The sequence below is a fragment of the Ursus maritimus genome, unplaced genomic scaffold, assembly GCF_017311325.1.
Source record: "Ursus maritimus isolate PB19 unplaced genomic scaffold, ASM1731132v1 scaffold_22, whole genome shotgun sequence".
Classification (NCBI taxonomy): Eukaryota; Metazoa; Chordata; class Mammalia; order Carnivora; family Ursidae; genus Ursus; species Ursus maritimus.
Genome location: NW_024424675.1, coordinates 18,712,545 through 18,739,865, shown reverse-complemented (window position 1 = coordinate 18,739,865; position 27,321 = coordinate 18,712,545). Strand labels below are relative to the sequence as shown.

Genomic DNA, 27,321 nt, shown 5'->3' with positions numbered 1-27,321 from the left:
GCCTCCTGCCAAAAGCTAGTATCAGTTTGCCAGTCATGTGAATAAGCCATCTTGGAAGTGGATCCTCTAGCCCATATGCCCTCAAATGACTGCAACTTCATGAAAGACCCTGAGCCAGAACCACCCAGCTAAATTACTCCCAAATTCTTGACCCACAGAAACTGAGATAATATTTATTACTCAGCCACTAAGTTTTGGGGTTATTTCTGACCGAGTAAAAGGCAACTACTATGGTAGATGTGTATTCTGTGTGATGTTTTGTCCCTGAAATGGCTCTAGATTTGCAAATTATTACTTTAGAATTTGATTAGTTCTTCCAAAACATTATGCTTACCATGACCTCTGTGCTGCTTATTCTGGTCTGTATACTGGAAAACTGGTTTCTCCCCAAGGGTAAGTAACTGAGAGAACTGATAAAAAAACAAAAAAACACAAAAAACTTATTGATACTCTCCCTATAAACTGTTTTAATAACCAGAGAGAAAGAAAACCTCTTAATCACTCCTTTCATTTGACTTTTTTGAAAAACAAAACAACAACAAGAAAACTTGCTCCAGGACAAATCTTCAGTTTTTTTTTTAAATAAATGTTTTATTTAAGTAAAACACACATACAGAAAAGTGCACAAGTGAACCTCTTGATGACATATTGCAAAGTGAACACACCCACGCAGCCACCACCCAGACCGGAGAAACTGAACACTCCCAGCCCTGCAGAAGTCTATCTGTTGCCTGTCATCATGACTCCCTTCCCCCACAAAACACCACCATCCTGACTTCTAACATCATTTATGAACATTGAACTTCATATAAATCATATGGTATGTATTCTTTCATGTATGGTTTCTCTTGCTCAGTTTATTTGCATTTTTCATTTAGGATCATAAACATCTTGCCTAACTGCCATTAGTGTATGCGTCATCCATTATTTTGGATAAACTTTAATGATAGCCACAAACGGTTATTAAGATCACACCAAAGAGTGAAGACACATGTATTTATTTAAGAAGACAAAAAGCCTTCTAGTAACTTATTGGAATTTTACTGAATTTGTGCCTTTTGGTTACTGTGAGGCAGAGAGTGGCTGAACTTCTCAGGAATCCAGGTTCTGTCATTTTTTAAGCTGTGTGCCTCTGGTTAAGTTGCCTCATCATCCGTGTTGCTGGGAGGATTAAAGGACATGTAAAGGTACTCTGTACACTGTAAACAAACAAACTACATACGTATTTCAGGTGTTGTTTTGCTATTGGGGCTTCATCTTGGCAGCCCTGGATGATGATGATGATGGTGATGGTGATGGTGATGATGGTGATGATGGTGATTTCTGATTCTTCAGGATGATCTATTAGGACTCACAGACTTGGATGAAAGCTCTCTCAGGTCAAGGAGGACCAGATTGGTGGGGGGTAGAAAGAAAGGCCACACTGGGTGCTGAGATTTAGAAGACTAGTTACAGGTATTCTTAGTTCTTGTAGGATCCATCTGGGATGGCTTCTTGCAGGAGCTGGAATTTCCAGAGTTTGGATAACTCCAAAGTTATTCCTAGTCAGGGGAGCTAGTCTGGAGTGAGCATAGTTAATTTTGTTCAACAAGCAAAGGAGAAGCTCATCTTTCTTGTTCCGCCGGCTACTAGCAGTCATTACCGGAAAGGTGAAGAAAATGAGGGCTATCACCCAAGGGACATTACAGTGTCCTGGGGGAGGCACTTATGAATAATTAGCAAGCAAGAAAACCCCACAGTCCCATTAAACTTCATGGAGTGAGGGATTGCCTTGAAGGTACAGAACAAGGCACGATCATTTCAGGCTGGGGTAACCTTTGGAGAAGGGTGGTTGGAAGCGCCTTTGGTAGGTGTGAGTGGTCAGCATCTCAGGGTTGGAGGTGACTATGTTCTCGCTCCCCGCCCCCGCCAAAGGGAAGATAATGATTAACGCGCACACACGCATACACCCCTAACAACACAGGCTCCAAGGCAGCCACCAAATCCTTCTATATTCCCCCAGTGCGCTGCACAGAAAAGGAGTCCAGACTGTCCTTCAAAAAGCCAACCCTACTCCCCGGCTCCCACACCCCCTCCTTCAGCACAGGAGGGTGGCGAAGGATTTATAACCCACCTCTTTCTTCCAGTTGCCATGGAGACCAGTCCCAGTCCCTTCATTCCTTCTGGTACCAGGAACATTTCTCCAACGCAGACGGAATGGAGGGGGCTTAGCCCAAACACGCCCGTGGCAGTGCTGGGGGAGAGAGTGGTGGTAAAAAAAATATAGCGCTGAGGGACTGGCGGCCTCGACGCCAGCGGCGGACCGGGGCCGAGGGACAAAGACTAAGGTCAGCCGCGGTTCAAGACCTTCTCTTTGCCAAAGACTGGCGGCCAGACGATGGACAGCACACTGCTGGGCTGGAGGAGGGTGCGGGCCGGGAGAGACGGGACGCAGCAGCGGGGCGGGACGCTGGGGCCCGGGGAGCTGACCTGTCCACCTGTGCGGGCGGGTGCGCCGACCCCTCCACCCACACGTCCATTGGGCGGTGCCGCCATCACTCTCCCTTCAGCAACACCGCCTTCTCCGCGGCCAAGCCCGATCCCCTCCCCCGCCACTCTCCGCCCCGCCCCGTCCTGGGAGCCTTTCATTGGACGGAGGCGCGGTCGATCCGCCTCGAGTGAGGGAGACGATTGGACGCGAGGCCTTCGGGCCGCCCTCAGCCTATTTGGATTGGCTTGCTGAGCATTGGCGCAACGGAAGAGGCGGCCGGCGGAGGGTGCGCTTCTGCTTGGGCTGTACTGCCGCGGAGAAGGCGACAAGGGATCCGGCGCTGGGGGGCTGGCTCGGGCGGCAGCAGTGGCTGCTGCGGATGGGAGCGGGCCGGCTCGGCGTGCCCATGGAACGCCACGGAAGAGCGGCCGACACCTCCGCCTCGTCGGCGGGGGAGCCGGCGCCCGAAGGGGCTGATGGGCGGCGGCGGGAGCTGCTGCGGCGCCGGGCGAGCAGCGCGTCGGAGCCCCCAGTCGGGGCCTCGGCTTCGGCTTCGGCGGAGGGCGTTAGACGAAGCCGGCCCGGCTCCTACAGCGGCGCCCCCTCGGCCTCCCGCCAGCGCGTCGAAAGCCTTAGGAAGAAGCGGCAGCGTAAGTGCCCGGCGGGTCGTCCTCGCGGCTCGCCCTGCCCCCTTCCGGCCCGGCTGCCGTTTTTCCCGCGCGCCCGCGCGGGGACAGTGCCCCCGCACGGTGGTCCCAGGTTGGTGCATGGGCTGACAGCCGACTGGAGGCCTCGGGTCCAAGCTCGGCGGATCGGGGTTCGGCCCCCGCCCAGCCCTCGCGCGCATTGGTGCGCGCTTCTCGGTTGTGGGAGTGGAGGGTCTTTACCCAGGGACTCTTTCTCCCTCTAGCTCCTTGGGTATTCTTTTCCCGCGAGTCACGTGATTTTGTTCTCAAGAAGGCTTCTTTTGACTCTTTTCCACCGCGTCCCCTCCCCCTAAATCCTTTGACTCGCCAATGCCTGTCTTCTGTGGGTTTCCAGAGAGCTGTCCAAGCCGTTAAATCCCCTTAATCTGGAGATTTCGGGCTTCCTGGAAAATGGTTAGCCGACCCTTGAGTTGCTGCAGGCCTAAAACTGGATTCCGTGTTCCGTGCACTTAAGCTTTGGCTGCTTTTCTTCCCGTGAGAATTCGGGTCATCTCTCACCCAGATATCTCCTCTGTTTTCTTTGCATCTGTTTGCTGATACTCACGATTCAGGACTGTAGCATTCTGGGCATGGAGGCTTTTTCTTTTGAGGGAATCTCGCCTTGGCAGTTGCACATGCTCTTCCCTGAGAATCGCTTCCTCCATTTTATTATCAGACTTCTTTTTGTGCGTTGTGACCTAGTACAAATAGTCCCCCCCCCCCGCCCTTCCCCCCTTACAGGTCTTCAGTTCAGGTTCTCTGTTTGGCAGCCATTGCTACTGTTGAAAGTATCCACTGTCTTAATACTCTAATATGAGCTTTATCATATAGTGACATTTTACATATGGTTAGATCTTTTTTTCCTTGTCGTTTCCAATTTCTCTTTCAGGAAGTGCCCTTGTTTTAAATGCAGATTATGAGAGTGAGGGACAGTGGCAGGATGAGTGTAAGGTCTTTATTGGATAGTCTTGTACCTTAGCCCAGCCACCTGGTTGCTTTACTTTTATCTTCTGTGATTTGGATGATTAAATGTTAAATGTAGCCCTCCTTTGCTATGAAAAGTTTGGGAGTTTCAGTTATTTTGTCTTTTTAGGTCTTATTGAAAGAAATTTGAAAAACAGATTAACTGCTCTCAACTTACACCATTTCTAGAGCCAGTTACCTAGTTTGTGTTTTATTTGAGAAGCATCTGATTTTTAAGCGGTGCACAATATTTGTGCCTTAATGGTTTTGTACTACATCGTTGGAGAAGGATGTAAATTCCAGAGATTCAGCAAATAAGAATCCCAGCCATGTAGCCAACGGTTTTTGGCCGTTGGCCGTAAGGATTCTAAATAAATATTGTATTTTGGCTGTTTGCAGGGGTCAGGCACTCTTAAAATTTTTAGGCATTCTTCTGAGAGCTTTAATAACTCATTAGTACTCATAACTCTGAGGTAGGTGGTAGTATTCCATTTTACAGATGGGAAAACTGGGGCACATTTGCTACGTGTAAAATGGCTTGTGAGTGGTAGAATAGAAATGTAAATTCAGGAAGTCCAGCTTCAAACATCCTCTTAACCACTGTGTTTATTGAATTGTTTATATTTGGTTAGCTGTTTTTTCATTGCTCTAAGTCTAAGCATAATCTCCATCTTTTGTGTTCAAGGCTTACTTGAGGTGAAAATTTCTAGCTACTGTGGAAGTACTTCCAAATTTTGAGCATAAAAATGACCTTGGGAGTTAAAAATGCAGATTCCTGGGGTCCAACTCTTATTTTTTTGAATCAGAATCTGGAGAGGGTTCTAAGAAGTTGCATTTTAAAACTCCTCATATCATTTAGGTACAGGTGGCTCAGAGACAGTTCTGGAAAACTCTGGTTTAAACTGTAATGGGGGAGGGGTGATATGTAAGGTGGTTTTGAGATGACTTTTAAGGAACTAAGACAGATATTCATGTTGGAGGGCTTATTTTTTTGTTTTTATGTTTGATGCTTGTCGTGGTCCCCTTTACTGCTTTCTCTGATAAATTATGAAAGCCATCTCAGGTAATGAGACCCGCCAAAGAAATAAACAAGGTATTGTTCATTCTTCCATTAATTTTTTCTTTTGCTGCCCAGGGTGCACCAGTTGGGTGAAGAGACAGCCCGTTGATTGCTGAACCCTTAAGAATGGTGTTAACTTTGAGAGAATTCAATAAAGACAAAATCTCTGTATTTATCTTTGGGGAAGTTGGGTATAGGGTGGTACCACCTTTCTTTTGAGGTTAGCAAGCCTCGTTCTGATGTCCTTATACTACTTGTCGAAAGGGAGGAGTCTAGTCATCATTTGAAACTAGAAGGAGCTACTCAGTTTATTTTAGGAATTCTTGTGGCCCTGATTATAATCCTATTCTGCTACACATGTTCCCTAGAGCGGTGTGATTCTCAAACCTGGTCTCATCCCAGACTTATACAGGCATTAGGGATGAGGCTGGGCATGTCTGTGTCTAAGAAGTTCTTCACAAGGTTTAGATTAGGTGGAGTATGTCTCACAGGACTGAGAGAAATACCAAGTAAAGGTTGATTTAAAATGATGGAAACAAAGATGCTAACGATGGTTATATAGTGCTCACTTCTTTGTGTTAGACATTGTGCCAAATATTTTATAAACTATCACTTAAGTCTCACAAGTATCCTGTGTGGCAGGTTGTGGTTTTTTTTTTTCCTAACCCCCAGTTTCCAGATGAGGAAACTGTCAGTGAAATTTGTCCTTTGTCCAAGGGTGTATAGCAAGTTAATAACGGAGCTGTCTTTTGATTGTAGATGTCTGACTTCAGACCCAGTGTTCTTGACTTTCCCCATTTTTGAGTGAGGGAAGGTATGTGCAGTGTAACGCAGAGCAGTTCTCACATGGAATCACTCAGAAGCTTAAAAAAACCCTTCAGGTCTCTGCAAAAGGGTCTAAGAAATGCATCTGTTTAATTTTTAAAATTTCATTGAGGCATAGTTACATACAGCAAAATGTACAGTTTTTACAGAAGTATGCAGGCATGTAACAAGAGAACATGCATTTTAATCATGGTCCCAGATGTGCAGCAGATGTGTAGGAGGTGTGGGAACCTGGGATGAGAGTGCCCCATGGGCGGGGGGACGAGCTGGATCTTTGCACGTGACTCAAGCGTGGTGTAGCACGCCAGGGAAATCTTTGGGACACACTTCTTTTGGACTCATCCCAGTCATGCAGTATCCCTCACTGCCATGGATTTAGAAAATAAAGCTTTTGTTTATAGCTTGACAATACTAGCGTGGCAAATGGATTGCTTTTCCTTGGCTTTTGGGGAGCGTCAGTATTGGCAGGGTAGAATTGGTGCTGGGGCCCTGGGAGACTGTCCCTTATTATGTGCAGTGTTTCATCTTCAGCTGGGGAATTAGGGAAGGAGCTCCTACCTGTGAGGATTTCTGTTGCTTTGTATTCTACTTTTGAGAGAGGGAGAGGATGGGAGAGGATGCTTTTTAACCTCTATCAACTTTAAAGCTAAATGAAATCAAAGTAGACATGGCTCTTCATTGTGGATGTGTAACAAATGTGAAGCATTAAGAAGGGCCTAAAAATAATCCAATTACGTAGCTGTGTAAAATGGTACAGTATGTTATTTTGGAAGCTATATGTGTGAATGGTGCACTTAGGTAATATGATTGTTCAGTGTTGGCATCCCCGCCCTCTTTTTTTCTAGGCAAGGAGTGATGTACGCTATTAAAAATCTTTTGCTTCAACACATGTTAAAAGGAGAGAGGAGGAATACAGTAGTCTTGTAGACCGTTAGGACCTTATCAGCAGAAAAGAATAGTTACTTTGAATTGTCATTTAAAAGACCAGTGATGTTTGTTGGGCTTAAATTTATAACCTAGGGAGCATTTTTCAGGTTCGTATCTTTGGGGTATCTTTAACTTCAGGCACTGTTCTTTCTCAGTTTATTGTGTTGTTTCTCAGTTTATGTCAGCAAGACTGACCATCATGTGAAAACCCCTTTTCTAAATAATGGCTTAAAGTTTGCTTTCTAAAGGTGGGAGCCATCTTTAGTTTTTAGTAGCTTATTAGGTTTCGTGTGTTTATATTTCCTGAATGTAGAATTTATTATGGAGTCTGCTGGTTTGATAATATATATTATTTTATAGGAATTAGGGAAGGCTGTTCTTTAGGCAGCCTTTAACTTAGTCCCCAAGTTAAAATTATTTTAAATAAGAATAATTATTATTAAAGTACGACTTGTAAGGTGAGGCCGAGGATTGCTGCCTAGACCAGCCTAGAGGTTTGGGTTTGCAATGCTTAACCAGATGTGGTCTGGTAAAGATGTAGTTTGTGATGTTGGGAAATTGAGCACACTTCTGTAAACCATTTATTTCCTGTGGGGAAGCATTTCAATTGTTGAGATCCATTATGAGACGGACGTGGTGCTGCAGGTGGTTTTACATAAATAACCTGTGCGGGAGAGTTTCAGTTCGTTCTAGAAATGTGTCCTGGGTCATGTATGAATTGTCTAGACTGAGTACCTTGAGGCCTTAATATCAGGAAATAGGCTAAGGGTTGCAAACTGACTGAAATAGCTGAAAATTAATGGAATGACTCACAAATTAGAAGTGATAAGTAAGTGTTCTGTTGGTGAGATATGAAGACTGATGGTATAGTTGGAAGTTCGTTTGTCCTTGACTTTTCCCAGCAGAAGCACAGTGTTTTGAACAAGGATTGGAAAGCTTATTCCAGTATTCATTATATTATGGTATCTGGGGCAGTTTTGCAGTCAGTGATAGGCTGAATGTTTAGAAATAACAGAATTCTATGGCCTGACAGAATTCTCTCAGCCATTATCAGAGAACATGTGTCTAATGGACCTTCCATGCTTCTCAGTGTTTCTTAGTTCTTGCATATGTAAATGGTTTGATGAGTAGTACACAGAAAAATCCTGAAGCCGTTAAAGGCTATAATAAACATATGAACTTAGCTTTGCTTAAGACTCCTTTTTTTTTTTTTTTTTAAGATTTTATTTATTCATTTGACAGAGATAGAGACAGCCAGCGAGAGAGGGAACACAAGCAGGGGGAGTGGGAGAGGAAGAAGCAGGCTCATAGCGGAGGAGCCTGATGTGGGGCTCGATCCCAGAACGCCGGGATCACGCCCTGAGCCGAAGGCAGACGCTTAACGACTGAGCCACCCAGGCGCCCCAAGACTCCTTATTTTTCTTTATATATTGTTGATCTTCCTGATTACTTATTTTTTATTTTTATTCATGTGTGACAGAGAGAGCATGGGCAGGCGAGAGAGGCAGTGGGTGGGGGAGAAGCAGATTCCCTGCTGAGCAGGGAGCCAGATACCGGCCCTCTCCCAGCTGGATCGGCCCTCTCCCAGCTGGATCCGAGGACCCGGAGATCATGACCCGAGGGGAAGGCAGACACTTAGCCTACTGAGCCACGCAGGCACCCTCTTACTGATTATTTAAAGTACTATTTTTTAAAACTGCTTTTTAATTTTATTTTCATGTTAACTCAAGAATATGTGTTCTGTGCTCTTAGGTTTGTATAGATACTTGTGGAAAGAGGCTTGTTGAGGGTTTTCAGAAGTCTGGATTTGAGTCCCACCTCTGCCTTCCTTGACTGGAACCTTGGGCCCTTTTGCATTTCTGTTTTCTTGCTGTTTTTGAGAGGGTGGTGAGGAGGGGCAGAGGAAGAGAGAAAATTTTAAGCAGGCTCTACACTCTGTGCAGAGCTGGACATGGGGCTCAGTCCCAGGACCCTGAGGTCATGACCTGAGCCGAAGTCAGGAGTTGGTCGCTTAACCGACTGAGCCACCCAGGCACCCCTACCTGCACTTTCATTTCTTAATCTGTGAAGTGGGATGGTTATAGTAGTTGCCTTATATGGTTGTTGCAAGCTTTAAATAAGCTTATACCGTCAAGTGCCTAATAGTGCTTGGCTGTTAATAGATGATCATTTAAAATATAATAGCCATACATTAATGTTTAGGTTTTTTAATCTAAGGAAATGGGAGTAAAGCTTAATTTAAAGCTTAATTTAAGGACCAGTCTTCCATTGGTCTTAGATATGTCCAAACCTTCAGATTCCAGCCCTGTCGATGTGATACGTTTGTTGGTGGAGTGCCGTGTTCTGCTAAACTCAAGGTTGGCAGCGATGGTTAAAAGAGTGGTGCTGCAGGTAGGAAAGTAGGAATCAAATCTCCTCGCTTCCATCATATCCAGTGCTGTTGTGCTGTTGTGCTGGAGCGAAGAAACTTTTCCTGTAGATGCCAGGGACAGACTTTTCATGACTTGTGCCAGGTTGTGTTAGGCCTGTCACTGGCAACGGAATTTTTGTAGGTGTAAAAAAAGTAGAGAACTATCCCTGGGACCAAGGGAATGGCTGCTGGGGAGTCAACCACAGTGTTCTCTTTAGAATTGCATTGACATTGTTAGATTATCTTGGGGGGAGTTGACATTTTACAATATTCAGTGTTTTCTCCTGGAATAGGATACATCTTTCCACTGCTGTGATTTTCAGGATACTATTTTAATAGTGATTGTACATATTTAGTGTTAAGATTTGTTTCAAAGTATTGTTATACGTGACATTTTCCATGTCATTTTCTTGTTGGGTTTTCCTTATTATATAGGAAAAGGTATTGATATTTGTATGTTGTTTTTATCCATATACTTAAAATTTTTTGGTTTCGTTTTTTTAATTGAGTCTCTTTTTATTTTTTTTTGGAATCTATTGAGGTAATTTCTAATGTGAAAACCATCTTTTGCATTCCTGAGAAGAATCTCTATTGACCATGGTGTATTACTCTTACTGCATAACTGGATTCTGTTTAATAATTTAATGCATTTTTTGTGAGATATTTCTTTTCCAGTTTTGATATGAGGTTAGAATGACTTGCGAATCTTTTTAGGGTTTTCTGTACTCTGGAGGCTCTTAAAGGTTTGCCTGGAAACCATTAGGGCCTGGTGCTTTTTTGTTCTTGTTTGAGTGGTAGATCTTTGATACATTTAAAAAATTTTTCAGTGCTTTTGATTTGTGATTTTGATCTTATTTTGAGCATTTTTTGTACTCTGTTTTTTCTCGCTAGTTTTCTCTTTAGTGTACTTTTTAAAAAGTTTTTATTTATTTGAGAGAGAGAGAGGGAAAGCACAAATTGGGGGGAGGGACAGAGAGAGAGGGAGAAGCAGACTCCCCATTGAGCAGGAAGCCTGGTGCAGGGCTTGGTTCCAGGGCCCTGAGATCATGACCTGAGCTGAAGGCAGACACTTAACTGACTGAGCCACCCAGGTGCCCCTGTTTAGTGTACATTTTAAACATTAAAATTGTATATTGTCCATTTGTACAAAATTGTATACTTGCACAGTCTCTGGTTATATACTTAAAAAAAGATTTATTTATTTGCGAGAAAGAGGCCTGAGTGAGCCCTGTGAGTGGGGGGCTTAAGGGGGCAGGGGCAGAAGGAGAGGGGGAGAGACAGGGAGAGAAGCAGACTCCCCACTGAGTGTGGAGCCAGCAGGGGGCTCAGTCTCATGACGCTGAAATCATGACCTGAGCCGAAATCAGGAGTCGGTCGCTTAACTGACTGAGCCACCCAGGTGCCCCATGGCATATACTCTTTTATGTCTTCCTGCCTGCCTTCCTTTTAAAGAAAATTTTCATCTTCTTTTTCTTGAATATACGTATCAGACATTTGTCTGTTTTAATGACTTTCTCAAAGCTTCATTTTATCCATCAGCTCTACTGTGGCTTTGCTCATCATGATGTTTTTCTGATTTCATTTACATCTTGGTTTTATTTTTAATAATGCCTTTCTGCTTGGGGTACTTGGGTGGCGCATTCGGTTGAGTGCCTGACTCTTGGTTTCAGCTCAGGTTGTGATCTCAGGGTCATGAGGTCCAGCCCTGTGTGGGGCTCCGTGCTCAGCATGGAGTCTGCTCGAGAGTCTCTCTCCCTCCCCCTTTGCCCCTCCTGCTCAGGTGTGTGCTCACTCTCTCAAATAAATGAATAAATCTTAAAAAAAAAATAATTCCCTTTTGCTTATTTTGGGTCTATTTTATTCTTTTTCTAGCATTTCACTTTATGTGACCTTCCCTTTTATTTGGGTTTCTTCTTTTTTTAATCCATTTGATAAACATTTAAGGCTAGAAATTTCCCTTTGGATACCACCTTGGGTATATATCCTATTGATTTTGATACATACTGTTCTTATTGTCATTCATTTAAAATTTTTGTTTTGATTTCTTCTTTAATTTCAGAGTTAAAATAAGTGGTTTTAAAAGTTCCCAGGTGGAGAGATTTACTTCTTTGTGTTTGTTGGATTAATTTATAATGTTGAGGTATCGTGGAAAGCGAATGTTCTTTGTAATTTGAGGTCCTTTAAGCTTGTACCGTTAATTTTTTTATGGTTCATGAGTATTTGGAAAGGAAGGTATTTTTTTGGATACAAAGTTACTTGTGTTTCACAGACCCACCTTATTAGTTTGATAGTCAGATCCTCCATATACCTTTAGTTTGTGTGTGTGTGTGTGTGTACACATTTTTGTGTCATCTCAAGTTATTGTGTAGATTTATCAATTTCTCCTTGTTTTAAATATTTTTGAAGCATTTGTTAGGATCCTGTCAATTCTACTTCTTTTATGCTCATGATATAATTTCTTTCTGTTCTCTTTTAATGCCTTTTGTTTGCTTGAATTTTGTTTAGTCTGCTAGTATTGCATTTACTTTCTGTTAACATTTGCTTAATACAGTGGAGTAGCATTGTTCAGGCATTCATTTTGCTTACCCAAATTCAAGTGTATAAATGTTAGAAGTCAGTTGAATAGGGGCGCCTGGGTGGCACAGCGGTTAAGCGTCTGCCTTCGGCTCAGGGCGTGATCGCGGCGTTATGGGATCGAGCCCCACATCAGGCTCCTCTGCTATGAGCCTGCTTCTTCCTCTCCCACTCCCCCTGCTTGTGTTCCCTCTCTCGCTGGCTGTCTCTCTGTCAAATAAATAAATAAAATCTTTAAAAAAAAAAAAGTCAGTTGAATAAATGGTGCCAGTGATTCTACACAACAAATTGGTCAGTGCATATATAATTGCAAGTGAGTATAGGATGGGACTTGTGAATCCTATTTTCTTGGTAGATTGCCCTTTGGAGGGGCACATCTCATGTGAGCGTTAAATGCAATGCTGGTCTTGAAACATAAGGTTTGGATTTAACCATATCGTGGTTCCTCAATGTAAGTCACCTGGTACATCAGTCACCAGTGAGGTGCTTAAGATTTTGATATCAGCACTTTTGACTGAACCCTGTTTTCATCTTAAAGCGTGATGGGACTCTGTTGTGGGTGTTTTGCCATTTATTTACCTTCAGTCTACTTGTTACCTTAAATGTATCTTTTTATGTAAGCATATAATTGAATTTCCTCTTTAGAAGGGAAATTTGACTGATTTGTGATTACCGATACGTTTATGTTCATTTTTTTTTTAGATTTTATTCATTTGAGAGAGAAAGAGAGTGTGCCCCGTTGAGAAGAAAAAGGGGGGGCCCCCCCCCCCCCCCGCAGAGGGAGAAGCAGACTCCCTCCTGAGCCAGGAGCCCAATGCTGGGCTGGGAGGATGCTGAGCCAGGAGCCCGATGTGGGGCTCGATCCTAGGACCCAGAGATATGACCTGAGCCACCTAGGCCCTCCATTCCTATCATTTTTTTGTTTTGTACTTGCCATATTTTTTTTTCTTTGTTTTTGAACTGATTTTTTTCCGTAGTTGTTTGAAGGTCATATGTTCATTCTTTTTTCTCCTTTACTTACCTGTAAATTTTGATGCGTTTAAACAACATCACTTCATTCTTATTTAGAATTAATCAGAATCTGTATCTTCTTTCCCCCATCAAGACAGAAATGCAGTTTGCTTCACTTCCCTCTCCTTTCTCTTCCCTCTTCACTTCCTGTGTTGAAATCATGTATCTTAGTTCCAGATTGCTGATTTTTTGAAAGTCGTATGTATTGCTGCTTCCTTTGCTTATCATTGTTTCTTAAAACTCATACCTTCTTGGATGCTTCTTATTGGAATGCATTTGCTAATTGTTTCAGAGAAGGTTTTTGAGTAGTAAGCATTGAGTTCTTTCATGTGCGAAAATTTCTTTTGCATTCCTCCTTGAAAGCTAAGAGTTGGCTGGATATGTTTCAAAATCGTTTCCTTATAACTTTGAAGCCAGCGCTTCGTTGTCTTCTGGCATCTGTGTCGCTGATGAAAACTCTAATTCCACCTTTATGTGATTTATGTATCTTTGTAGGAATTCAGTTTTTTCCCTTTGGAGGTTTTTTTTTTATGTTCAATTAGCCAGCATTTATTACATCATTAGTTTTTGATGCAGAGTTCAACGATTCATTAGTTGCATATGACACCCAGTGCTCATCACCACATGTGCCCTCCTTAATACCCATCACTGGGTCACCCCATCCCCCCACCCCCTCCTTTCTGTAACCCTCAGTTTGGCCAGAGTCCAGAGTCTTATGGTTTGTCTCCCTCTCTGATTTCTTCCCGTTCAGTTTTCCCTCCCTTCCCCTGTGGTCCTTCGTGCTATTCCTTGTGTTCCACATATGAGTGAGACCATCTGATAACTGTCTTTCTCTGCTTGACTCATTCCACTTAGCATAATCCCCTCCAGTTCCATCCATGTCGATGCAGTCTTTGGAAGTTTTTAGGATTTCTTGCCATTGATTTAAAAAAATTTTTTTTTAAAGATTTTATTGAATTTTTTGAGAGAGAGCAAGAGAATGAGCGGGGGAGGGGCAGAGGGAGAGGGACAAGTTGACCGCGCTGAGTGGGGAGCCCGACACAGGGCTAAGTTCCAGGCCCCCCCCCCCATCATGACCTGAGCGGTAGGCAGCCACCTAACCGACTGAGCCACCCAGGCGCCTTGGATTTCTTGACATTTCAATAGCATGTGTCTAACTCTGCCCTTTCTCCACTTAACTGTTAAGTGTTAACTTCAGTGTTCCGCTTAACACTTAGTGAACCTGATGATTTATGTCTTTCTTCCCCTTCCTCCTCCAGGAAATTTCTGGGACTCAGAGAAGGTAGATATTGAACTTCCTGGTTCTGTATTTCTGTATGTATATCTACCTTTCCTTCATACTTGACAGGCATTTTGGGAGAATCTTTCTTTTGTTTTTCATTAATTTTTTTGTGCCCATTTTGCTGTTAAATAAAGCTGTCAAGCTTTATTTTGGAAATAGATTTGTTTCTTTTTTTCTTTTAGAAAATTCTTTATTGAGATATAATTTACACACAAGCAACTGCACCCGTGTAAAGTGTACAGTTCCACGCATTTTGACAGATATATACACCCACAGAGCCTTCCCCTCACCTCCAGCAGTCAAGATTTGGGGTACTACAGAAAGTGTTCTCCTGCCCCTGGACAGTCCTTCCCTCCTTTCCTCCCCCAGCCTCTGATACGCTTCCTGTCAGATGCAGACATGATTGCTTTCCATCTCCTGGAGTTTCATATAAATGGGATCAGAGTATGCAGCCTTTTGTTCGAGGCTTCTTTTGCTCAGCCTGTTTCTGAGATTCATCTGTTAAGCATATAATAGTTTGTCCCTTCCCCCTTTTTTTTGGTTTTGAAAGCTTCACACCCCCACCCCCCCTAAGAAATTAACATTGATAAAATTCACAGACTTGACTTAGATTTCACCAGTTTTCCATAAACCCTTTTGTGTATGCATATTTAGTTCTGTGTAATTGTCACATGTAGATTCTTGCAGTCACAACCACAGGTGGCAGTCATTTCTTAATTTCGGATTTGTCCTTGTGGTAGCTTACTCATTTTCCACGGATGAGATCTCATTTTACCTCTGAGGATATTTTTGATTATTTTTAAGTCTCCTGTTTGTTCCTGCAACTCTTTCTTCAGATGTTTATTTTCTCATTTTTGTGGCATAGATTTCCCTTTTGGTGATTCTAATTTGTAAAGTGATCATCTCTATGTTGAGGATTGCTGTTCTGTCAGTGGATGCGGTGTGTCTTTACCAACCTCTCAGGATGGATTGTAGGGATATATGGCCAGGTGTGGGGGCTCCTCATTTCTTCTGAGTGATGGTAGATAGTAGATGCTTGGGTGCCATCCTGACTCTTTGGCTTACGCACCTGTGTTTAGTTGAAGACTTGGCCTCAGCGGGGATGGAGCGGGGAGGGTGGAGGTGGGAAGGTGGTTGGTCTGTGCAGTTGCGCCAGATGCATTCCCTGTCCGGTCACCCATGACCCCCGGAGCCTGCTCCTGTAGCCCCGGGGCAGCTGCCCCTCTCTACAGCTTGGTGGAGCTCCCCTGTGCGCTCTCAGTGTTCATAGCTACTCCCAGTTTTTATAGCATTCTTCTTTTGAGGTTTTTGGACAGTTACTGCCTCTGTCAACCTAGTTCTGCTGATCATATCATTTCTTGTTTCCCAGAACCATTTTGAAAAATAATATATCAGTACATCTCTACCTTTAGTCATTTCTGTGATCTAAGCTGGGAGGGCAAGGCCTGCCCGTCTGTGTAGTCCGTCTTCATCCGATCACCTGAGGCCGTTTTTTTGGAAGGATATTTTGGGAACAGATATAACTCTGAAATGCCTATCCATTAAAGTCCTTTGAAACCTTTTGTTTTGGGGACCTCAGGTTTTGAGGGACAAATTGACCACTGGAGCTTACATGTTTCATGGGTTGGGAATTTCCTTTACCCCTAGTTTGCGTACTAAACTGGAGCTCTGAAAAGTTCCAGCATTTCTCCTTCCTCCCTCCCTCCCTCCCTCCCTCCCTCCCTCCCTCCCTTCCTTCCTTTCTTTCAATTTTATTTATCAGAGAGAGAGAGAGAGGGAACAAACAGAGGGAGCGGGAGAAGCAGGCTCCCTGTTGAGCAGGGATGTGGGACTTGATCCCAGCCCGATGCGGGACTTGATCCCAGGACTCTGAGATCATGACCTGAGCCGAAGAAGGATGCTTAACTGACTGAGCCACCCAGGCGCCCCTCAACATTTCTTCTTTAAGCCAAGGGGAAGGATGTAGATTTTCATTCTCAATCTCCCCCCCGCCCCCAGCCCAGAGTTGAGGTTCATAGGTAGTCAATTTGTTGTTTTTTAATATTTCATAGTGTAGTTTGGGCTTATCTGTATAAGAGGGTTGAGTTGGGTTGTATTCTGATTTTTTTTTTTTAAAGATGTGTTTCCAAATCAGAATCCTATTTCTTTTCCCAAATCCCTTTTTGTATTTATAGTCCTTGGAAACCTCAAGGTATGGCTAGGTTCTAAACCAGTACGTACGTGTTTAGTTTTCAGAAAAAAGTTGTTCTGACTTTTTTTTTTCTTTCCATTTAGTTTTTCCGTGGTTTGGCTTGGATATTGGTGGAACCCTGGTCAAGCTGGTTTATTTTGAACCCAAAGACATCACTGCTGAAGAAGAAGAGGAAGAGGTGGAAAGTCTTAAAAGCATTCGGAAGTACCTGACCTCCAACGTGGCTTATGGGTCCACAGGTATTCGGGACGTGCACCTGGAGCTGAAGGACCTGACGCTGTGTGGACGCAAGGGCAATCTGCACTTCATCCGCTTTCCCACTCATGACATGCCTGCTTTCATTCAGATGGGCAGAGATAAGAACTTCTCGAGTCTCCACACTGTCTTTTGTGCCACTGGGGGTGGAGCGTACAAATTTGAGCAGGATTTTCTCACAGTATGTATGTTTTAGCTTATATACAACATGTGGTAATCTGATTATTTTTTAAAGATTTATTTATTTGAGAGAGAGGAGCAAGTGGGTGTGTGGGCGTGTGTGGAGTAGGGGCAGAGGGAGAGGGGGAGAGAATCTTCAGGCAGATTCCCCGCTGAGCACAGAGCCTGACATGGGGCTCTTGATCCCACGACCTGTGACCCGTGAGATCACGACGTGAGCAGGAGCCAGGAGTTGGGCACTCAGTCAGCTGAGGCACCCAGGCACGCTGGTCATCTGATTGTTAAAGATAATACCAGTAGGAAGTGGTGGGCTCATTTCTGTTTCTAATGGAACTTGAATTTTCTTGAGTCTGATGAAGCTTAGGTAGATGTAAGTGAGGGGTGGTCAGGAGTTAGCGGTCTAGAGGTTGTTGTAGAGTTTACTTTTTGCCCAGTTCAGGTAAGTTGATGAGGCTCAGCCCCTGAAAGCGTAGCGTTTTGTTCTTCTCGTGTGGGAACAATAGCGAAGCCGTGATAAGCGGACTGAGGGGCTGCCTATGAGGAGCGGGTTGTTGAACCTTAAACAGTGAGGGGCGTCTGGCTGGCTCAGCTGGAAGAGCACGCAACTCTTGTTCTTGGGGTTGTGAGTTTGAGCCCCATGTTGGGTGTAGAGATTACTATAAAAAAAACCCTCTTGAACAATGAGATTGAAAAATAATTTGGGGGCGCTTGGCTGGCTTAGTTGGTGGAATATGCGACTCTTGGATCTCAGGGTGGTGAATTCAAACCCCATGCTGGGCGTGGAGCCTACTTAAAAAAAAGTAAAATAGGGTGCTTGGGTGGCTCATTTGGTTAAGCATCTGCCTTTGGCTCAGGTCATGATTCTGGGGTGCTGGGATTGAGCCCCGAGTCGGGCTCCTTGCTCAGCGGGAAGTCTGCTTCTCCCTCTCCCCGCCCCCACTCGTGTTCTCTCTCTCTCTCTCTCTCTCTCAGATAAATAAAAATAATGCCTTTAAAAAAAAACAAATAAATTTAAGAAAAATAATTTTTAAAAATGTCATTTCATGTTGTAAAATCGTTTCCTGTTTCATCTACCACATAATTTCTCCTGTCCCCCTCAGTTGTTTCTTGGCAAGTTTACTATTTAAAAAAAACAAGGAACTCTGGTCCAAAGCAGTGGCTTTTCAGTCTCAGGACCAGTTGGAAATGGTTAACAGTGGAGCCTCCTCTCCCCGGACGCCTTCTGATAAGTCGGGTGCTCGTTGTAGGAGTGTCTGAGTCACGTGTGGACACTGGGGAGTGCCAGGGGGTACCTACTTTTGTTTTCATTTAGTGAACACCGAGGCTAGGTCCGTTGAGGTGGGCTGGGGGTGGGGTAGGTGGGAGAGTGGACAAGTGAGTTGGCCAAGACCTGGACCGTTCAGCGTGCAGTGTAGACTGAAAATATCTTCAGTGACCATGTTTTTAATGCACGAGTGAGAGTGTTGTTCTAGAGATTCTGCCTCTGCCTTTGTCACTCTGCCTTTTTTTTCTCCATGTGTCATTGTATGGTTGGTGACCTTATCCTCTTTCTTTGTCTTCTGTCTCCTTTCTCTGATCACTGACCATAATCATGAAATAGAATTGACATGAATTTTTTTAAACAAGTGTCTATTCTTTGCTTGAATTTCTTTTGGTTGTTGGTTTTCAGTGGCTTCCCTTCCACCCGTGAGTAAAGGGGAAGTGTAGCTGGAGGAGAGATGGTCCCCTCCTTTGTGGAAGCTTCATAGTGGACTCTGGATCGTAAGTGATAGGTAACAGAGAAAATCTTTTTTCCAGGACCCTATAGAGATGCCCTTTGGAACATATTCGAAAATCATTGCGGTGGTTGTCAGAGGTTTAGCATTGTGTGGTAATTCAAGGGGAGGGTGCAAAGTGGATTTTAGACTTCGAGAATTGGTTCTTAGGCTGTCGGGGTTTCTCAGTGTGTGCACCAGTGCTGTCCTTGGAAATTGTAGGAAAATGAGATTACTGTCAATGCTGTTTCTGCATTTGGAGTAACTAGTATTTTATAAGCCACAGTGAAATATTTTTTTAAATACTGAGTTCACCCTGTTGCTTTTTTAATGCAACTCAGATTTCCGAACGTCCTGGGTTTGCTTGTTGGCCCAGCACATACACTGCTGTGAAGTTAGCTGTGCCTTCAGTCATCTTTCATTTAGAGGCGGGGATTCATTAGGAATTAGCAGGACACTTCAGGATGACAGGAGTTATAGGAAAGAAAAGGAAAAAATTATAGGAAAAAAAAGGAGACCAAGTGCTTGGGCTCCAGTAGACCACAGTGGAAAGTGATGAAATGAAAAGCTCGAAGTGGAAAGTCGGTTTTGAATTCATGATCGCAGGGAGGGCACGAGCGGGTACAGTAGGGACAGTGATGAATCCTGCAGGAGCTTGGGTTCGGTCACAGGAATAATTTCATATTCTTACTTAGTGATTCATTAAGGGTTAAGATGAAGGTACCTATTAACTCCCCTCTCTGCTGTGGATCTGAATAAACTGAGGGTAAATGTAATCAAGTGAGAGTAGAATTGAAGGGGGAGAACTTGCAGGGCTAGATCTGGGTTTAAGTAGAAATCGGTGCTTTAAGCGGGTTGAGGCAGTTTTCCCTTTGCACATATCCGGAGGGTCCGCGCTGGTAAACGTTCACGTGGGTTAGAAGTCCAGGGAGTGAAGTGGGGGTTTCTTTCTGCCATCTCTCCAGTCACCACTGTTAGAAGCTGACGTATCTTCCTAGTTCTCTGTGCGCGACTGTGTATGACCCGTACATGTGCCTATAAACTTGTCTCCAGAAGCAGGCAGGTAGGGTCTTTACGAATGTTTTTCTACTTGCTTTTGTGACTGATAACATGTCCCGGAGTTCTTTCCACTTCAGTTCTTAATTGAAGGTCTTCTTCACTCTTAATTGCTGCACAGCGCTCCCTAATATGAATAAGCATTCCTTTATTATTTAAATGGATGAAATTGACAACACCGTTGTAAATCTTGATACTGCTAAAACCTTCCCAGCCTCCAGGGGCCGTCATCAGTTCAGTGAAAAATCTTGCCTTCTGCTTGGACACTTGCGGCCCTCTGACGCCTGTTCGTTGATAGTAAAGTGTGGCCGCTTTGGTACTGCTCCGGAGCCCCGTAGAGGGTCTTCTGGAGGGGACACATTGGAGTCCTTGTGGCTCCTGCCATGTGTCCCCAGGTGTGTGAGTCACTTGAATTTCTTGGAGTTGGCTTTCAGATCAGGCTGTGATCGCTCCTGTCCTCCAGCTCCCGGTCCCTGTGCTCCCTGTGTGTAGACCTCTCGTCCTTTGCTTGGGTCTGGGCGTCAGGCTCCGGTGGTGAAGGCCGTTTGTAAGTGGGGTGGGGGTGGGTCTGTCTCGTTGGTCTGTCCCGATGTGTGTTGTCTGCAGGCCTGTTCTGTGAATCATGCATGAATAATCCACTTCTGTGAGCACTTCTGTGCTTTGTTTAATGGAGAGGGGTGCCTTATTAAGTGGAGTTTTTATTTGTTTGGTCTGTTAAAAAGTCTGAATACATTTTTATTTCATTACAGATAGGTGACCTTCAGCTTTGCAAACTTGATGAACTAGATTGTTTAGTAAAAGGAATTTTATACATTGACTCAGTTGGATTCAATGGACGGTCACAGTGCTATTACTTTGAAAATCCTGCTGATGCTGAAAAATGTCAGAAGTTACCGTTTGATTTGAAAAATCCATACCCTCTGCTTCTGGTGAACATTGGCTCTGGGGTTAGCATTTTAGCAGTATATTCCAAAGATAATTACAAGCGGGTCACGGGTACCAGGTAGGTCTTTTATATAAAAGTTTTTGTTTATTCTTGATATCATGATGGGTTAAAAGTGAGTTTTCAGGTATTGCATATAAGTACACTTTTAAGGATCTGTTTAAATTATGTGAAAAACATTTCTTTCTGGGATTAGGCAAACAAATAGTTTCTCTTTGAACATTCTGGTATCGTGACCTACTTTTCTTTAACCTGTATTGCTCAGGATTTCATTATCATAGTTCCATAAACTGTCTCATTGGCAGACTCGTTGAGCCCAGTCCCTGCCGTCAGGTAGTATATGGCGTGCGCGTACTTAGGTCACCAAAGCTGCCGGTGATGTCTGTAAGGACAAGGCAAGGCAAGATCCCAGCTTTGAAACTGGCCTAGATTTTTTTTTTTTAAGAGATTTTATTTATTTGAGAGAGAACGAGCGGTGGGGAGGGCCAGAGGGAGAGAGAGAGAAGCAGACTCCCTGCTGAGCAGGGAGCCCGATAGGGGGCTCAGTCCCAGGACCCTGAGATCATGACCTGAGCTAAAGGCAGACACTTAACGGACTGAGCCACCCAGGCGCCCCGGCGTAGATTTTATGCATACCAGGCGCGCACCCACCCGCGGGGTGGTCTGAGATCTAGAAGGTGAGGTACTGAGCAACAGGCAGATGATTGAGGGAGGGCAGGCTGAGAAGGGAGGAGAGGTGGCAGGCAAGAAGGAGTATGTTGTGGTTTAAGGATTAGGGATCACTTGAGGCAAAACAAGGAGCTGGGGATTGGGGTAGACAAGTTTGTTTAAACAGGTGTGAATCAAAAAATGAGGTGAGTAATTTTGGGAGAGAAACACGTTAATGAACGAGTTCTTCGTGGGGTGGCGCTGCTGAAGCAGGGTGAGCAGGGGTTTGGAGAGACAAAGGAAGGGAGGTGCTAGTGTGGCCTGGATGTGGCGGGTGGGTCTGCGCCTCAAGGTCCTCGCGCTCAGGCTGCGCTGGGGTCGCGGGCCCTGTGTTTTGCCATTTTGCTCGTTGGCTCACGTGAATACGTATCAAGGTATATATCAGGCATCTTGTTTTTTATCTTTCCACAGACTTGCCTGCCAGTGGCGTCTGCATGATTGGGTTGGGGGAGTGGGTTGTTGTATGAATGTGCTTTTGGGTTCATAAATATTACCTTCCTGTTCTTAGTTTTAAAATGTTGTTAATACTGTGTTGTTTGTTTTTAATCAGTCTTGGAGGAGGAACTTTTTTTGGTCTCTGCTGTCTTCTTACTGGCTGTACCACTTTTGAAGAAGCTCTTGAAATGGCATCTCGTGGAGATAGCACCAAAGTGGATAAACTAGTTCGAGACATTTATGGAGGGGACTATGAGAGGTTTGGACTGCCGGGCTGGGCCGTGGCATCAAGGTAAGGGGGGTGTGTTTTCTCTGAAAGTCAGGAATAAGATATTAAATATTGGGTGTATCTTTTTCCTTTTAAACAGCTTTTATTGCTCTATAATTTACATACTATAAAGTCACCTGTTTAAAGTGAAATTTAGTGGTTTTTAGTATATGTATTTACCAAATTGCAGAGTCATCACCATGATCTAATTTCAGTACGTTTTCATTACCCTGGAAAGAAACCTTCCGTCCGTTAGCTGTGATTCCTCACCCCCCACCTCAGTCCTTGGTAAACACGAATATATTTTCTGTCTATAGATTTGCCTGTTCTGGACACTTCATATGTATGGGGTCCTGCAGTATGAGATTTTGGTGACTGGCTGCTTTCCACTCAGCATGTTTTTAAGGTGCATCCGTGCGGCAGCGGGAGTCAGCACTTTGAATCTGCTGGTGACTGTTAGGATCACCTTGTCAGCGGCTGCAAAAAAGGCAGCTGGGATTTTGGTCGGGATTGTGTTGAATTTGTAGCTCATGTTGGGAAGTGTTGCCATCTTAACATTACCAAGTCTTCTGATCTAAGATAGAATGTCTTTCCATTTATTGAGAGTTTTGCTTTTCTTTCACCGATGTTTTATGGTAGTTTTCAGTGTACAGTTGTTATACTACTTTTGTTAAATATATTTCTAAGTATTTTATTCTCTTTGATGCTGTTGTAAAGGAAGTTTTTTATTTTTTATTTTTAAGATTTTATTCATTTGAGAGAGAGCACGAGCGGGGGGCGGGGGGCGGCGGCGCAGAAGTGAGGGAGAAGCAGACCCCCCCTGAGCAGGGAGCCCGACACAGCCGTCCCAGGACCCTGGGATCGTGACCTGAGCCGAAGGCAGATGCTCAATCGACTGAGCCACCCAGGCGCCCCTGGGATTGTTTTTTAACTTTCATTTCCGGATTGTTTAGAAAAAAGAATGGTTTTCTGTGTATTGGGACACGTGATTTTTCCTCACAGGGAAAGGACCACACGTGTGCATGCTTGTGGACTAGTTTTGGGGACTTCGTAATGCTGTGTGTGTCCATTCTGAGTTTGCGGCACTTGCACATGATTGATCACTTCCGTGTCTGAGCGGACGTGTGTTCCGCTCACAGTTGTTAACGTAGCAGTTCTGCTGGTCAGGTACTTTGAAGTACTCTATCTTCTAGGGAAATCTGAAACTCTTAAGCAGTTTACTCTGGGACTGCACGTCTGCGCTTTTGCTTTGCTCCGATGAAGCAGTTTCCCAGACAGAGCGTGACCACGCAGCCGAGCGGGATGGCGGTGCCCTTGGGAAGGAGTTGCTCGTAGAGCTGCCTTTCTGGAACTGGCCCTGGCTGCAGAAGGCGTGGTGGTGCCTTAGAGCGGGTCCGATGAGATCCTGAGCGGACGTGTGAAGGTCCGTCATCGAGGCTAGGTTTCAGCGGAAGCCGCGGGGAGAGGCTGCGGGCTTGCTTCGGGGTTTGTTTCTCTTTGAGCAGCCGCTCTGTTATTTTGGAATAGAAAGTTTGAAGATTTGAACAATGTAGCCCTAAAAGTCACATTTACGTTAGTAGAGGAACGTGTAAGTTCTGTTGTCTGTGTCGCCTTTGGTTCAGCATCTGGGTGTTTTCTTTCCCTTCCAGCTTTGGGAACATGATGAGCAAGGAGAAGCGAGAGGCGGTCAGTAAGGAGGACCTGGCCAGAGCCACCCTCATCACCATCACCAACAACATCGGCTCGATAGCAAGAATGTGCGCCCTCAATGAAGTAAGGGCACGCGCAGTTCTTTAGATGCTCTGAGGAGAGTACGGAACGTACCAGGGGCCTCCGCTGGTGTGCGACGTCCGTCTGGTGCGGACGGTGCGTCGGCGTGGCTGTGCGGGCTGCAGGCGCTGCCCCGGGAAGGGGGAGCTCTGCACGCGGAGCCTCCTCTTCACTGAGGGTTTCTGTTCTTTGTTTTCTCAGTGAAGATAAGTATTGCCAGTCTCTCGAAGTAAAAGTGCATCTTTCGGGGAGACGGGGGGAGGCCGGAAGGCAGGCAGAGCTCGGTGGCGGGCGCTGTGGGCGGCGGTGATGGAGAGCAACGGACGAGGCCCCGTGCGCCCCGCGGAGCCCTGCGGCCCGGGAAGGCCTGTGGAGGAAGCCGCTGCCGCCGGAGAAGACGGGGCGGCCCAGGAGCGCCCGCCCTCCCCGCCGCCCAGCTGTCTCTGTGCTTTCAGCTTCTTTACAGTGCTGCCTTGTAGCATTCGGGTCAAGCAGCATTGTACAGGGCTATGAAAGAGCCGAGAACGGCCTTCCCGGGGCCCGGGGTGCAGCTCTGCCGCGCGTGCCTACTCACGCGGTGCTGTTTACAGTCCTCTGGGAGAGGTGCTGTAGGCATGTGGCTTAAAAAGGAGACTTTGAAAGGTACCAAAAGATTGTCTCGTTTTTAACTAAAAAGATACTGTATCAGCATCAAGTAATTAAAAACATGCTTCATTCGAATATGTTAAAGTTACTGTTTCCTTTATCGCATGCTCCTTTCCTGTCCTTACTTGAAGATCTGTTAGTTGGTGTGCGTGTGTATACCATGTCAGAGTTTTTATTTCGATACTTCGAACGGCACCGCTGTATGTTTGATTTGGTTTTGGATCATAAATCGCCTGGAGCTGGGCATCTGGTAGCTTGCCACGGATCGCTCTGCGGGGAGGCGTTTTTAAGTGTGAAGCTTTTCTTTGGTTGAATTTTATTCCTGAGAAGGGACTTACTCTGGAGCGAGGTTTCTCCTCTGGAGAATACCACCGTGCTTAGGAGTTTGGTGGGTATTATTGCCAAGGCGCTTTCACAAGGGCTGTCCTGGCGCAGATCTCTAGCGTTGAGTGAGTGGGTCAGTGTTACCATAACTTGGCTCGTTGCTGGGGGTGGAATTTCAGTTGTTCTGCTAACTTTTAATAGGTTTAAATGCTTTCTTTGCTGGTGGGGTTGAATTTTTTTCCTGTTATATTTCTTGTATAATTTGCAAATAAGTGTCACTTTCCTTCTTTGAATTGGGGTCTTACTTTTTTTTAACTTTTCTGTATAAAACTTCTACTTTAATAACAGTTATTGTTTGTCCTATTTAATACAAATGGTTTTCCTAATTTGTTTTCTCTTGTGACATTTTCCGGCATGGTTTGAAGCGGGTCAGTCCAGAGTTTTCTGGGTTCAAATTTAAGTGGCCTTGGCCAACTCAATTAAATGTATAGTTTATTTTATTTTTTGCTCAGCAGTCAAGTTGCACATGGTGCTCTGTTTGGGGTAGCTTTTACGAGAGGACAGAAGTTAAGATGAAAACTAATTGCCTTTTTTTGATGTGCTCAGAACATTAACCAGGTGGTATTTGTTGGAAATTTCTTGAGAATTAATACGATCGCCATGCGACTTTTGGCATATGCTTTGGATTATTGGTCCAAGGGGCAGTTGAAAGCACTTTTTTCGGAACACGAGGTAAGCGGACTGACTTCTTGCGATAATGTTACGAACGTAAAGGGCATGCAGTCCCCACTGCATTGGAACTTGAAGTACACGTTGAAGTGGGCTGCAGTTCCTATTTTTTTGTGAAAGAATGACAGCGGGTTTAACTTTGATTGTAATGTTCAAAAGCTATTTAGACCTGATTTAATGCAAGGGAAATTTCTGGTTAATTTAATTGTGAGATTCAGCAATTTTTAAGAAATCTTGGTGAACACCTCTATTTCTAAGGTTATGTGCTTTTCCAAACCATCCTTTTTATTTTCCCCATTACGCTCATTTTGTAAATGCATTTACTCTGGGTTCTGCTTTTTTCCTTTTGATGTCAGTTTTTATGTATTGCTCCAGTTCACGTGCCGCTTATTTAAGATGTGTGTTCTAAAACCAACAAAAACGTATTAAGATTAGAGCCACACTGTTATAAGAACTTAACACCTAGACAGGCTAGAAAGGACAAAACGGAAGAGACTCTTTGAATTGCTGAGCCTGATATCCTATATGGTAAAGTGCTTTACTGTTTTTCCAGCTTGGGGAAAAAATAGAACCATAGCTGTGGAGGGGGACTTCTCTTCTGTCCCCTTGGTTGTGGGGTAGTTGAACTATTTTTAGTGTTGCTGGATTTTAAATAGTGTTATCATGAACATTTTTCAGAATTGTTTGTGCACGTTTACTTTAAGGGTATTTATAGGAATTGACAGAATACGATTCGAAGCGCTACACAGGTGGCTTTTTCCCCCAAAGTTGCTCTTTTTCCTTTCTAAGTGGCTTAAGTTCATAGTTAAAATTCAAAGTGCACAAATTCCCCTTTTGAAAAAGCTTAAAATTTGGTCATCTAATATTTTAAGTTTATCTTATTAAGTTTTTAGTTGAGTAAATGGGCCGCGTGCCCTTGTGTAAGGGTAAGGCGCACAGCGTGGGCCGCTGCTAGACTTCTGTTCCTCGGCCGCGCTTCCGGCCGCCGGGGGGCGCTACGGCTCTGTGTGCTGGCCTTCAGCGCGCTCTGGCCTCTCGCCTGCCCCTTTGTACGGCTGTACCCTTAAGGCTTTTCTTACTTTTCACGTTATCAATAAATCGGTACCAAATTATCGTTAAGTTTCTTATATCTTTTATCTATATCTTACTTTTTGTGATCTTTGACCAGTTTTATTTTGCTTTATGTTAGAATAAAAAGAAACCCTCTTTCGTGTCACATCGTAGTATAACTTTCCTCCTGCTCCGTTTCTACCTCTTGAAACCCTTTTCTAGGTGGAACGTGGAGACTCATTTCTTAGGTTAGCTTTTTTTAAATCTTCACACCGTAACAGTTACGGTTTGAACGCTTTATGGAGTCTTGGTTGGACAACCTGTCATCCTTCCTGCCGCCTGACCTCATTTTCCGCCGGCTCTGACCGCTGGCCCTGCTTCCTCTTGCCGTTGCGTCCGGCCTCCGACTCGAGCGTCACCGCTGCGCTCGTGGAACTTGGGCAGCTTGGTCTCCCTGCGTCTTGAAATCCCCTCGCGCTCTCACCCTGAAGTCACTTTAACTACCGTGAAAGCTTTGTGTGCGTTCCTGTCAGCTTTGTTTACTGTTCTCGTCGTAGCCTCTGGTAGCTTGTGACAGTTGGCATCTTCTACTTGCTGGTGGGTTCTGGATCTTCAGGGGAGCTCATTGAATGGTTAACTTCATCTCTTCTTTTGCTGTTCAGAACGCCACGGAAAACAAAGTGGATAGCCAGCTGAACCCCCGGGAGTCAGTCCTCTGGCGTCTGGTGGCGGGGTCCCTCAGCGTCCCCTCCTCCTGTTCAGCCGGGTGGCCCCTGCGGTTGCTGGCGACCTCTCATCACCCACA

The 27,321-nt window shown here is 44.6% G+C and overlaps 1 protein-coding gene across 2 annotated transcripts in view; it reads left to right on the top strand.

Moving 5' to 3' along the window:
* The first annotated feature begins 2,759 nt into the window (after positions 1-2,759).
* The window catches only part of PANK2 (pantothenate kinase 2), a 35,015-nt gene continuing 10,453 nt past the window's right edge, over positions 2,760-27,321 (top strand). Inside the window, exons 1-6 of one of the 2 annotated variants that reach the window (XM_040638023.1) lie at positions 2,760-3,120; positions 16,483-16,835; positions 20,394-20,647; positions 21,846-22,022; positions 23,648-23,771; positions 25,344-25,469. In XM_040638023.1, the coding sequence (XP_040493957.1) occupies positions 2,850-3,120; positions 16,483-16,835; positions 20,394-20,647; positions 21,846-22,022; positions 23,648-23,771; positions 25,344-25,469 (1,305 nt within the window). In that variant the 5' untranslated portion in view covers positions 2,760-2,849. The remainder of the gene's footprint in view (positions 3,121-16,482; positions 16,836-20,393; positions 20,648-21,845; positions 22,023-23,647; positions 23,772-25,343; positions 25,470-27,321) is intronic. The other variant, XM_040638024.1, reaches the window with a different exon arrangement.